At 46.3% G+C, this 12951-nt stretch overlaps 1 protein-coding gene across 4 annotated transcripts in view; it reads right to left on the bottom strand.

Moving 5' to 3' along the window:
- Positions 1-1057: 1057 nt before the first annotated feature.
- The window catches only part of SMG7 (SMG7 nonsense mediated mRNA decay factor), a 65086-nt gene continuing 53192 nt past the window's right edge, over positions 1058-12951 (bottom strand). Inside the window, exons 14-23 of one of the 4 annotated variants that reach the window (XM_054587676.1) lie at positions 12355-12643; positions 10304-10448; positions 9491-9873; positions 8438-8809; positions 7534-7683; positions 5287-5367; positions 4684-4843; positions 3291-3461; positions 3042-3187; positions 1058-2442 (exon numbers count right to left, since the gene is read on the bottom strand). In XM_054587676.1, the coding sequence (XP_054443651.1) occupies positions 2329-2442; positions 3042-3187; positions 3291-3461; positions 4684-4843; positions 5287-5367; positions 7534-7683; positions 8438-8809; positions 9491-9873; positions 10304-10448; positions 12355-12643 (2011 nt within the window). In that variant the 3' untranslated portion in view covers positions 1058-2328. Of the gene's footprint in view, positions 2443-3041; positions 3188-3290; positions 3462-4683; positions 4844-5286; positions 5368-7533; positions 7684-8437; positions 8810-9490; positions 9874-10303; positions 10449-12216; positions 12644-12951 lie in introns of all 4 variants that reach the window. The other 3 variants (XM_054587675.1, XM_054587678.1, XM_054587677.1) reach the window with 3 other exon arrangements.

A 12951-nucleotide genomic window follows, 5' to 3' on the forward strand; every position in this document is an offset into this window, starting at 1 on the left:
TAAGTTGGATTTTCTTTTAGGGCAGAAAAGAAACCATCTATACACAGGTCTGGTTGGAGAGAACATGGTTTAATTAAAGGCAAAGCTGATTTCAGCAGCTGCAGGTCTTGCACAGACAGACCAAAACAAAACGAAAAACCCAAAACAAAACAGGAAACAAAACACAAAAGAAAGTTTACTACACAAAACCAGTTTCTGATGAAGACTCCCCTCTCCCTCCTCGTCACTGCACACTGAGGATGGTAAGGCGCGGAACCCGCCCCCCGAGTCAGAAAACATTCCGAACACCAAATGCTCATGCAGAAAGAGGGCTGCGGGGGGGGGCGCGGGCGCTCCTGGGAGCGGGGCGGCGAACCTGGTCAACTGGTCTAGGGTGCAAGAGTCAGTGACAGTTCACACACTGGAATGTTGCAGCTGCCTGGATGTGGGGCTCGAACACACAAAGTGGGGCACGGAAGCAGGACGGGGCTGGGGCAGGGCCGGAGAAAGGCGGGCACGGGGACGGGGCGGGAGAGAAGCACAGAGGGTTCCGTATTGCCACTGGGTTGGGGCGGCGGGGCGAGGCGGGGGGGGCGGGGGGGTTCACCCTTTCAGACCTTCCCCAAAAAACAAAAAAAAAACAAACAAAAAACCCGAACGCCATGTCCAACTGAAAGAGCAATGATGTCAGCATACGGGCCTCCCCCCACTCTCTCTGAAGAGCAGTGAGCACTCACGGCACCCCTTCCACTGCTGGGGCCGCGCAGACGCCAGTGGCGACAGGGGCTGCCCGTGCGCTGCGCCCCGCAGCCACTTCCCCGCCCCCACACCCACCCAACCGCGCACACTCGGACACGCCGCCCCCTCCGGAGCGCGTGCACGCCCACGCACACACAAAGGCGAGGCCTGCGGAAAAATAAACCCTACCACCAGCACAGCAATTGGACATTTAGATTGTTTCCATAATTTCCCCTTAAAATACCACTTTTCCAGGAAATGAATAACAGAAATGCTGTCCTTCTGTTTGTATACAAGAAAAATTTCAGTCCTTTCCTCCTAATAAATATCAAATAAGAGTTCGTTTTCCTTTCTTCCACCTCTTCCAGAGTGGACCTCGTTGTGTTTTCTTCTGTGCATGACGCACACGCGTCCACGCTGCCTTGGGTTTCCCTCTGGAAGCGGCGGCTGGGGCCCCGCAGCTGGGCGCGCCCGCCCCCCTGTTGCCGCACGGACGCCTCTGCTTCCGTCCTCCTCACGCTGCCTTTCGGGCCCCGCTGCTGGAGCCGTGCTGTTGCTTCTCGGTGCGATGTGGTGCACATCGGGAACAGAGCCAATTACTAGCATATAGCAGAGGGCAGAAAAGGGACGGAGCAGGGGTGGGAGGAGGGGTGGGAAGAAGGACGGGGGCACAAAAACCAACCAAACAGAAAATAACCACACTGAGAACTTCTACCTATTAAATGTCAGGCCCTGAATGGACTAGCCTGCCTTCTGTGACGCTGCTTGCTCTGCTAACGCAAAATGTACAGGAACCCAGGACGTTCATTTAAAACCCCACGGCGGCCACCTGCGGGCCTGGCCCAGCACCACCACCTGCGCTGCATCCTCGGCTGGGGCTCGAGCACCTGCAGAGGGAAGGGCATTTCCTGCTGAAGTCTCCAGGCCAGAGGAGGGCCTCCCGGAGCCTCGGAGTGGAAGGTGAGGCCTTGGACTCGCCCTTGTGGACACTTCCACTGGCCGAAGAGGCCTGCTTCCCCATCCTGTCACCACCAGCCTTGCACAGGAGCGGTGACCGGGGCTCTCCTTGCTACACACTGACTAGAAGAAGCACATCTGTGTATGGAAGAATTCAGTGTGACTTTTTACTACTGAGAGAAATAACAACAATAAAAGATGTTTAGGAGTAATTTCAACTACATTCTCAGTCAGCAAAGCAATCATTAATGGATTCCTATTTTATTCCCCAAAGAGGAGAAAAGGACTGAGAAGTTCCCATTGGCTTCTCCCACCTGCCTTCCCTTCTCAGCTTTCACTGCCCACGTGGCTGGGGACATGCACGACGGAGAAGGGGAGAGGCGGTGCTATCAGGTAACCGAGCAGACGAACAGCAGTTCCTCTCCCTCTGGAAGGCCCCGGGGCGGGGGGGCGGAGAGTTCCTGACGGCGTTTCGTTTTGTTGCACTGCGGACATTTCGTGCACACTCAGCGGGCTGGTGGGACACTTACACCCTCTCGACAGCAAGGAGCAGAAAAGAGGGCTGCCACCTGCAGGGGACTGTGTGGGCCAGTCCTGCATGCCCAACATGCCATGGTTTATGGAGCCTTCATTCCCAGGGTCGCCACTTCGGCCTCAGTGTGGAGGGTTCATGGTGCCTTGTCCCCGCTGCTGTTTCTGCTTCTGTTGCATTAACAGCTGCTCCAGAGCGGAAGGTCCAGGGTGCATCATGGAACTGGACCAGATAGACTGAAAAACAGCCCAGAGCTTGTCAGCAGAGGTCGAGTGCCCGGCTGCCTGGAAGGATTTGGTTTTCAACCCCAGCCAGATATAAAGGCACAACGTCCCACGACCTCCACCCCCTAAAAAAAATCCACCTACTAGAAAAGGGCACTGAGAGACTGCCTTCAACCTTCAAGACTAGTTAGATCCCATTAATATTTAGACCAGAAAAACTAAAAACTACGTTTTATGTGAAGTCTTTTTACTAAAACTCAGCTCTGTGTAGGACCAGAGGACTTTTACTATTAGATACCATTCTGTCACTTGCTCAGAAGAGGCTTAAATCAAACATTCCAAGAGGAACCAAAATTTTCTTAACTTCAGAATGCAACTCGGTAGGACCTTTGTGTCTCTGTCCACCTCAAGATAATGCTTCATCATTAATAAATTCACAAATAAGAAACAAAGATCCCATTCAAAATTCTTACAAGGCAGGCCACATTTCTAGAACTTTGCTAGACATGTGCTATCATCAAGCGATCCATTCTAAGGGCCTTAGGGACGAACCTAGCTCCTTGGGTGAAAGAAAGCCGAGGCTCGCGGCCCTCGCTCCGAAGCGCACTCACCTTCAGGCTTTCCATGAGGACAGCAGAGGAGTCCTCCATGGAGGGGCCGTGGCCTGTCCAGGCGCCACTCGGAGTGCTGGTCTGGTGCCAGCTGCTCTCAGCTGACGACGTCGCTGAGAGGTAATCAATGCCAAACCCGCCCATGGCTAAGGGATGAAGAGAGAGAAGAATTCAAGATATTTTGCCAGGTGCCAAAAGCCAGGGAAAGAGAGAGTAAGTTACCTCTCTCCTGTGAAGTCTGGGCCTCACCTGGCTTATCTGTTTTCCACCGATCTGCAGCTCTCCTCTCCCTGTTGTCTGGAGTCCCAATGGGCCCAAAATTAGAGAACGGAACAGAATTATGGTTGTGTGTCGGCGGGGAGCTTGGGAGGCTGCTTGGGTTAGAGGAATGAGGAGACTGGCTGGCTGGTGTCGAATGATCTATTAAATAATAGCAAAAGAGAACAAGAAATAGACACGCTGTTTCACAAACATACTAAAACCTAGTTTCCTGTCGATCTGATTATTTAAATTCTACTAAAAATAACCACAGGACTTTGGAGGAAAGGCAAAATAAGGGCCCCAGAAAGGACTCTGCTAGATGCACCAATCTGTTTCACTGAATTTATCTAGGAACACTCCTTGCCCTAGAGCAGAACAAAACAAAGCAGCAGCCAATTCAGCCCAGCGCACGCGCGAACGTGGCATGCCTGTTTCAGATGAAGTTCTGCTGGTATTCTATATAAAAAATACTGGGTTGGCCAAAAAGTCTGCATGGCTTTTTCCATAAAAGAAAAGACATGTTTTTCCATTTTCACCAATAACTTTATTGATTTGGATACTGTGAGTACATCAGCTATCTCCTGCATGGTATGATGCTGACTATTCTCGATTAATGTCTTGATTTGATTGCTATCAACTTTAACTGGTCTACCTGACTGTGGAGCATCAATCATCCAGAGAGAAATTTCCAGCACGAAACTTCGCAACCACTTTTGAAACATTCACGCAGTCATAGCACCTTCTCCATACTCGGCACAAATCTTTCTGTGCGTTTCAGTTGCATTTTTACCTTTCTTGAAATAATAAAGCGTAAAATGCTGAAAATGTTGCATATTTTCTTCCACCTTCAATGTTAAAATGGCTACACAAAAATTTACCGACTTTGACAAGTCTTTTTTTTAAATGCAAGCTAATATGACAGCTGTCACAATACAATCTAACAAAACTGTTTCAAATGAAGTTAAGAACCATCTTATGGAAAAAAAACCAAAAAAGACTTTTTGGCCAACCCAAGAGAATGGCCTAACCTTAACAATGGCTATTAAATCAGACTCCACTTATAAAATAGGAATTTAAAAAAAATCTCTACTTTAAAGACTTCAGTTTTCCCTGCAAAGAATGAGTATCTACAAACAAAACTATAAAACAGCTGACAGACTTAGATAGAACCCTTACAACTCTGCTGGTTACTGAGGATGTGAAAAGGCTTTTTTGGTGGCATCTGTTATGTAAATCAGCTCACTGGGCTTTTTTTTTTTTTTCCTCCAGAAGTTATTTTAAAAAATTAACTTGATATATTTATAATTACAAAATCATACAAACTCAATCCATTTTAGTTTACCAGTAATGCAAGGACTGTAATTTGAAGGCCAGTCTGTACCTGAACTGGCAGGGAGTGATGGAGACCACGGAGTCCCTTCAAACAGGGAGTACAGGGATGTTTCCTGCGGAGCCATTGCGGGGTTAAGTTCTGCTTTCGAGCTGGTTGTCAGGTTTTTCCCATACACCTCATTGAACACACTGTTATTTGGGTATCTCTCCTGAAAGACAATGACACCCAGGTTATACTCACTCCAAGGCAAGTGAGACAGGAAAATGCCATAACCAGGTTCACAGATGTTTTTCTTAACAAGACAAAGTTTTGAAGGCTTTTCTTTCTTTCAGTTTTCCTCTTCTGTTCATTTCCCTTTGCTTTCCTTCACCCTTTATTTTGCTCCATCTGTGTAAATCACCCGCATTAAAAAGTATGAATAATTTCTTTGACTAACAGAGCCCTAAGAACTTCAATATTAATGAAAAGTTAAAGGGCTCAAACTTGTAACAGACAAATCTTTAGTATACCCCAATCAAAGGGAGAGGGGACAAAATCCAACATCCAGAAGATGCCAATATATGAAGGAGGAAAACATACTGAGCAAGAGTGGAACAGGAAACACGAGCCTCCAATGACAGTGCAAAGCGGGGTTCTTCACGGTCTACCCACCTGATTGAGGGAGAATCCGGTGAGGGACAGGAAGGAGGATGAATGTGACATGAGCTCGGAGGGCTTCTCCAGTAAGGATTTCTTCACAGTCCCGAAAAAAAAGGTAGTTAAATTATGCCTTCCATTTCCTTAATATGAATTTTAAGACACTATACAGCCCAAGGTTAAAGACCCCAATCTACGCGTGCCTGCCTGTACTCACCCATCGTGGGCAACACAAGGCTTACAGACAGAAACGAATGCACATCTGGTTAAGACCGTGGCCCCAGCTCAGTACCAGTCGCTGCAGCAGGGCCTCTGACCGAGTACAGCGATCCTGGCAGGGACAGGCCTTGGGGGACTCTCAAAACAAGAGCCTGAGCTGATCAGGCACTGTTTTCTCCCCAAGTTTTTAAAATGTTTACATTAATGACTTAAGAAAAGCCTTTCAAATCCACATGACAACTGTTTTTATGAACATGGTCCCTAACCAGCTGTACTTGTGGTTTATACGGGGGTGACAAAAGCAGGTTTACACTTTCGAACCTGCTATGTGAAACACAGTTTATTTTTGGACTGTTTGTTAATTATTTTATTACTTCCATATGAAAAATTATATACCTACCTTTGCCCCACTCTGTATTAAAATAGTTGCTAAAGTCAAGCTTCTGCTTATTAGCTCTAAGAAAGTTATTAGGGAAAAAAATCCTGAATCAGTGATGCTCACTGTCTTCGAACAGTTGGTCAACAATGCTTTTAATAAAACACCTACTACATGCAAGTCACTTTCACACACATTATACCATTAGCAGTGTTAAAAACAGAAAGAGTTATAGTCCAGATGTTTTAAAAACATAAGACAAAAACACTAAAACGTCTTTCCCCAACTGTTCCATGAGCTTTATGTCCTATGGAAGGAGCAAGCGCAACAGGAACCAGGGATCAGGAAGCGTGTGGACGGACACCCCCAGCCCCCGGCCCTCCGGCAAGGACGGCAAGCGCTCAGAGGCCGCTGCGCTGCAGCTGGGCTGTCCATGCCCCTGGGCACTGTCGGGCTGCCACCGCTGGTTTTTAGGGGGTTTCATTCCTGCTCACTTGGGGTGGAGGAGAGCAGTCTGTGGTCGGCCACCCAGGGACATTCTCAAGGGAACTTCAAGTGTCAGGGATGGCAGCTTCTGTCATGAGTGCCATTAAGCTTTTATTTCTCCTATATTAAGTCATTGCATTTTAATCTTATGCTTTCTTGCTCCATGTTTGTGGGGAGTAAATAGCAAGAAAGTAAAACTCAAACTGTTTTATGTTTTATTAAGATGAAGCAAAGGGACGGAAAACTCTGCACAGCGTACATTTTTCTTTTACTTCCCCACCTTAATAAATATAAACCCTGACACACGTACACGGCGGTGCCCTTTGAAATGAAGGCTAGGTTCTAGGGGAGAGAACTAATCAATTCTTACACCTTATTTTATTTCATCCTAGCTATTTATCTCTGTGGTCAATCATCTGTGGCACTCTAACATCTGTAAATAGGATCCTCTTCCTTATTAGTCATTCTGTTTATAAAAGTCTGGTTCTGAGCATGGCTCTTAGTTAATCAAACAGAAAAGAGCCACATAGCATTCAAAAACATCAGTAAAAGATCTACAACAGGCCTGGCTGGGTGGCTCAGCTGGTTGGAGCACTGTCCCCTGCACCAAAAGGCTGCGGGCTCGAACCCTGTCAGGGCACATACCTAGGTCAGGGTCTGATCCCTGGCTGGGGCGCGTACGGGAGGCAACTGATTGATGTTTCTTTGTTATACTGATTTCTCTCTCTCTAAAATATATCAATAAACATACCCTTGAGTAAGGATTAAAAAAAAATCTAGAACATTTCATATCCCATTTTGAGTATATGAGAAAAAAATGTTACTGTTCCTAAACAAGATTAAGTGACACTTGAAATTCCCAGGTCCTGATGGAAGTGCCACTTGTAAAGCAAGCTCCTTGGCCAGCATCATGCCCTGTGTGTGAGCGGCCCCGCGGGAGCTGCTGCCGTAACAGAGCCGGGGCTGACGACCTCAGGGAGCTAGGCAGCTGGAAACGTTCCTGCCGCATTCTTAATAAAGCATAAAACATAAACAGCTACCACTGAAGGTTAGCTCAGGCCATCGGCAAGAAACTTTTACATTTCTGTGAAAAAGAAAAGCCCCCCAAAAGAAGAAGTCACCTATTCCCAAATCTCAGAAAAGCAGCTGGAGTTAGAGCAAGAATTATGTCAAATACATACAAAGAGGCTTCTTCCAGGAAGAGAGGCGAGAGGCCCCAGCAGAGCTGGGTAAAGATCAGGAGGGTTAGAAAAAATCAGCTCTTCCTCTTCCTCCAAGGCAGCCAGACTCTTTAACAGGTCCGGAGGAAGCAGAGGGGAGCCCTTGGGGTCCTAGTGACAGAAAGGATCACAGTGAGATGCAATAGCGACCACACAAGCACAAAGGAGTAGTAGCATGGTTAGGGGGTTAGGCAACTAAAGAGGAGGAGGAGGAAATAATTAATACGGAGGCAGTGTTATGCAAAGAGGGAAAGGCTCAGAAACACAAAAGCAAAGCGATACAGGCCAGTGGGCAAGAAAGATCAAGACTATATAAAGCAGCAAAAATACTGACAAACACAGAGCAGAACGTAAGAGGTAAATTGGCCAGTGAGTAAAACAATGCAACGGAGCAAAGTGATTAGCTTATCTCAGGCTGACAGACAAGTTACACACATACCTGTGTCCCTAGGACTAAGAAGGGGGAGGAAGGGGAACTCCACTGTCAAAGGTAACCGGCTGACTTTGTTCCTCTCTGAAAGCTACCGGTTTAAATGTGCAGCAAACCTATTTTTAAACTGAGCTGGTCCAGCACGAGGGAGGGGCGCTCTGTCCCAGCATGCTCTAACATGCCGCGCTAGGGCTCTCTGCCGGGGACCGCTCTACCAGACCATCCGAGTTCACACCAGTAAGAGAACTCTTCAGCTCCTCGAACCAACACGCGGTGCAGCTGGGAGAGGGGACCATGCGCCGCACCCATGGCCCAGCAGCATCCTGGAACGCTAACGGGTCACAGTGACCTTTATCAACAGCTACCTACAAATTCAAAGCACGGAGCCCCAGACCTGTCTCTGAAGTGCCTGGTGACAGGAAAGGATATACACACCTCAAATGGCATCCTGGGCACAGGGTCCTGCTCTGGACGGAAGACACCTGGTGACCGCTTGCCCCTGCGGTCCATACTTGCTTGCTGGGTCATCACAGCTCTGTTGTCAGCCACGCTGTAGGAAGAGTCCCAGTAGAATTCTGGGACTTTGACTTCTGAGGGATTGTGGTTATATGGCTCCATGGGAAAAGGCTTCATTTTTTTCTCGAGAGGCTGCTGCTGCATTACAGGAGGTTGCAAGGACGGCTCAAACAGTTTTATGGGGTCTTGGGTCTGAAGGTAGTAGGGCTGTTTCACAGGCATGATTTTCCCTAATGGGCCTTGAACCTGAGGGGGATTCCACAGCTGTTTGGAGGCATCTGCTTGTTGATACTAAAAAAAGAGATGCCTGTCATCAGGAGGAGGAAACATGCGACATGACTGACACTCAGTGCTCAGGAATCACAGGATGAACTTGAGGGTTTGACACCAAGCGACCTCTAGGCAATGCAGCGGTTTCCTTCGCCCTTTAGGTTTTTCCACAACACAGAGCCTTCTGGGTACAGATTATGGACACTGAACTCATGTTCTCTCTTCAGTTCAATTACTTAAGAGGTTTAATGAGTAAGTGAGTAAGTGAGTGAGTGTGTGTGTGTGTTTGTCTCTCTCTCTCTCTCTCTCTCTCTCTCCAGTTTCAAGTGCTGTGGGAATGACAATATTTAAAATTGGTGTCACATCTTTCACAATACCTCATCAAGATTATGATTCTACTTTCCTCCTATAGTTTATCTTCACACAGACAATGAACGGTTATAGAAATACTTTCCAGTAAAACTGACAAGCAGTAGCAGCAAAGAACAGTAGTTAAGATCTACTGTCCTTTACAAAAGTATAAAGGAAAACACTGGAACTTTCCTCAACAGCAAAGAGAATACTTTTATATGCTCATCAGCATCACAAGTCTAAGAGGTACAGTCTCCGAAAGCGTAACTGGTGCCTTTAATGACCGGAACTCTGACTGACCGCAGCCCTCCCTGCCTTAGCTCAGCCGACAGCGCACGCAGCGGCACCCACCTGCTGGAACCCAGAGTGGTGAGGAGGGCTTTTCCCCAAAGCTGGCGCAGCTTTCGTAGGGGATTGTTGTTGCTGAGCTAGAGCTTGAACCTGCAACTGGCTTGCAGACTGTGCTGTTGGCTGAGCTGGTAGAGATGTAAGGGGTTGCTGGGAAGGTGGCTGTGGTTGTTGAGGTCCCTGGTTCATTGGCCCTGGTCCAGAGGGCCGTTGCTGGCTGTAAGGAATGTGGGACTGTTTCCCAGCTTGCACCTGGTTTCCTGCTGGAGAGTGAGCTGTAGGCTGAAGAAAGGTTCCTGGGACAGAAACACCAGCTGGGAAGGTGTAACCTGAGCCCATAGAAAATGCCACAGGAGGGGGGATAACGTATGTCGGGGGCGGGAACCCTTTAAAATAAAAGAATACAGCTTTAGTTCCAAAGAAACTTAGCAAAAACAAAGGCAAAACTAAGTCATTCGGGCGGGGAAGAGGTTTTCTCCTAAGTTACAAAAGGCATGGATTAACCATCAAGTAAGACTGATCAAGTGAAAATGTTAAATTTCATTTCAATAATTAAATAGAGATGATTGGCTGCTACTTCTATCCACCTAAGTAGCAGTAGTGTTCTGAACATCATGTTTAGTGATAGGAATTCCTTCATGATAACAAACACGCACTTGTATATAAACTACAAGAGAAATGGCTCAAAAATAATTTCATGAGCATTAGGGAAAACATGTCACTCCAACAGAGTATAAATTACTCAGTGAATAAATAGAAATTCGTACACAGAAGGACTGAAGAGAAGAAATTATAAAACATATAGAACATATTTACCTGGCCTGCTGGGAAGTGGAGGGAAGGCTCCAGGGTGATGAATGGGGATGAACTGGGAATTACTTGCTTGACTTGGGGTTTGAGTTACAGGTGTTTTCCTGGCTTCAGACACTGGAGTCTTTCTTAGTTCTGTCTGGGATTTTACCTGTGACCAACAGAAGCAAAACTATGATATTCTCAAACTCAAACGTGTCAGGAAGAAGAAACTACTCTGAGAAAAGTATTTAAACCACCACTATGTCCCCCAAAAAGTGTATCTTGAAGATATTTAAATTCACCTAAATTAAAAAAAGGAAAATCAAAATAGACAATTTCATTGCCAATAAAAGACACATGGGCTTATTAGTTTTGCTAGTGTAACTATTTTGTCCTCACAAAATCATAAAAATACTAAATATGGAAAGGACCTGAAAGCTCATTTGTTTTACAAATGAGACACCCAATGCCAACAGGTTAAAAAACTTGCCTCTGATCTTAGGTTGCCTATTATGGGCCCCTGCTCCCTTTATACCCTAATTCTTTAAATAATGTACACAAATTATGAATTACTAATGACCCACTCTGGCCTTCAGCTTATTTCATCTGGGCAGCCTTAAGGGTACCCGTCAGGCACCCACCCTCCACCCTGCAACCGTACCCCCCTTCAGAGTAAATAAGGACACTTCCTAAAGAACAGGCCCCGAGATCCCACGCATGGAGCCACAGAGAAGTGGATGTCACGTGCACTGCTCAAGACGGGTAAAATGAGGGGAAGCAGCCGCCACCCACAGGGAACTCTGGATGAGGCGCAGAGGGTGGTGATACACTGACTGCTATCAGGCTCTCTAGATTGAATCATTGATAGGCAGACCAAAGAGGGTGAGAGACAAGAAGGAGATGTTCTTTTCAGTCTGGACCTTGCTGGGCAGCAGTTACAGAGAACGGAGGAAGAGCAGGCAGGAAATGCTGGGCCCTTTATCCCTAAAGCACTCTGGTCCCTCCACCTTACAGTTCATTTAGGTTCTCCCCGGCACCCCCCTCTCTCCCTGCCTTTTCTTAATTTCTACCATGTTTTTCTCTCCGTTTCTCCCCCTACTATTAATCTGAAACTGTTCTTACTTTTCCCTTTCCCTCTCCCCAAAAATCTTGCAAGAGAAAACACTGTAGGCAGTTTATGTGCAAGCTGCCTTTAATAATGTCAGGTTCCTCATGCCTGCTACAAATATATTTGCCAAAACGTGTTAACAAAACAAATGGCTTTTACTCAATCGTTAACAGTATTAATCAAACCAGTAGAGAGTAAAGACCTCTTTCCTTTTATATAAAATCATCTGTATCTCTTTGGAAAGGTGTAAAAAAAGAGGCTGCAGATAACTGAGCCATGTTCTTGCTTGGGTTCTGGCTCTACGACTTCCCTTGAGCCAGGGCAACACTGGAGTGTTAATACTGCTGCCGGCCGGGGGAGCTCTAAGTGTCAAGGAAGGGAGCCTCATCTTTTCCCAAGAATATATTTTATCTTGCACAGTGAGTCTAAAAAAAAAGAAACTCAATACACTCTTCGTTCTATTGGAGCTATCAAAGACCCCCAATTTCTCATTACAAGTTTAACAAAAGGCAGTAGAATCTTCCTCCAAACATGCAAGTCTTTGCAGATCTGACAGCTCTGCAGCTGGACATTTCAAACCGCTTAAACTGAACAGAACTGATAAACACGCCAAACAGGTTAAGACTCTTTCACTCACATGACAAAGGCCAAAGGTCGACGAAGTAACCATCTACTACCACGGCTCGTTACAGGGCCTGACTACGCAGCACTGAGGAATGCATTCGGGCTTCCAGGACAGGCAATTCTCAAGGCTCCAGGAACAAAATGAAAAATCTTGCCTTTTGTGTGAGCCTTCCTCTACCTCCTTTATAGTTCGCACACAGCTTACCTGCACTGCCACATTCTGCTTTCCTGTTTCCTGTAACTTTTCTAAGGTGCATTTCTTGGGCTCTGTTTTCCTCTTGTTGGAGTCCTTCTTTCCATCATTCTTAGTTACAGTTATTCCTTTGCTACAGTCCCTTCTCACCTCTTTGGGAGCAAAACTTCTTCCTTGGTCTCTGTTCACTTCTCGTGGCTTAAGGTTCTCTTTGAAGGTGACCACGGGCTTCTCTCCGGTGTCACAGTTGTTGCTTAGATTTCGGCCCGTAGACAGCACCGATTTCAGTCCTGGGTTCCCATCCGTAGCCAGCGACTCTATCATGGGTGTTTCTTGTAGATTGAGGTTCTCTTTGGCTTCACTGGGGTCTTCCAGTATTAACTCTGGGATTTCTGTGATAAACAATAATTTCCCTACCTCATTTTCACACTGAATCAGCCTAAAAAAGTAAAAATAAATCCATATATGAAAAACATAAACCTAAAAAACAGTAACAACTGAATCACGTATGGATCCAACAGTCAAATGTTCCCAGCCCTAAAAACTTAGAATATAATAATGTGGATTCAGGTAACATAAAAAGTAGTTAAGTAGAAACTCAGATTCTCCATATCATCCTCAGCATCACAACACATTTCCATGCCCTCTTAATGCTTCCCAGCAAGTACAGCTGCAATCACGGAGCATGTTCTAAGCACAGGCACTACATGGGGCCCTGACGTAGCTCTCTACAACTCCAATTTTACA

Source organism: Pteronotus mesoamericanus, unplaced genomic scaffold, assembly GCF_021234165.1.
Source record: "Pteronotus mesoamericanus isolate MK-2021 breed Mesoamerican mustached bat unplaced genomic scaffold, CSHL_Meso_final scaffold_1186, whole genome shotgun sequence".
In the NCBI taxonomy this organism is placed as follows: domain Eukaryota; kingdom Metazoa; phylum Chordata; class Mammalia; order Chiroptera; family Mormoopidae; genus Pteronotus; species Pteronotus mesoamericanus.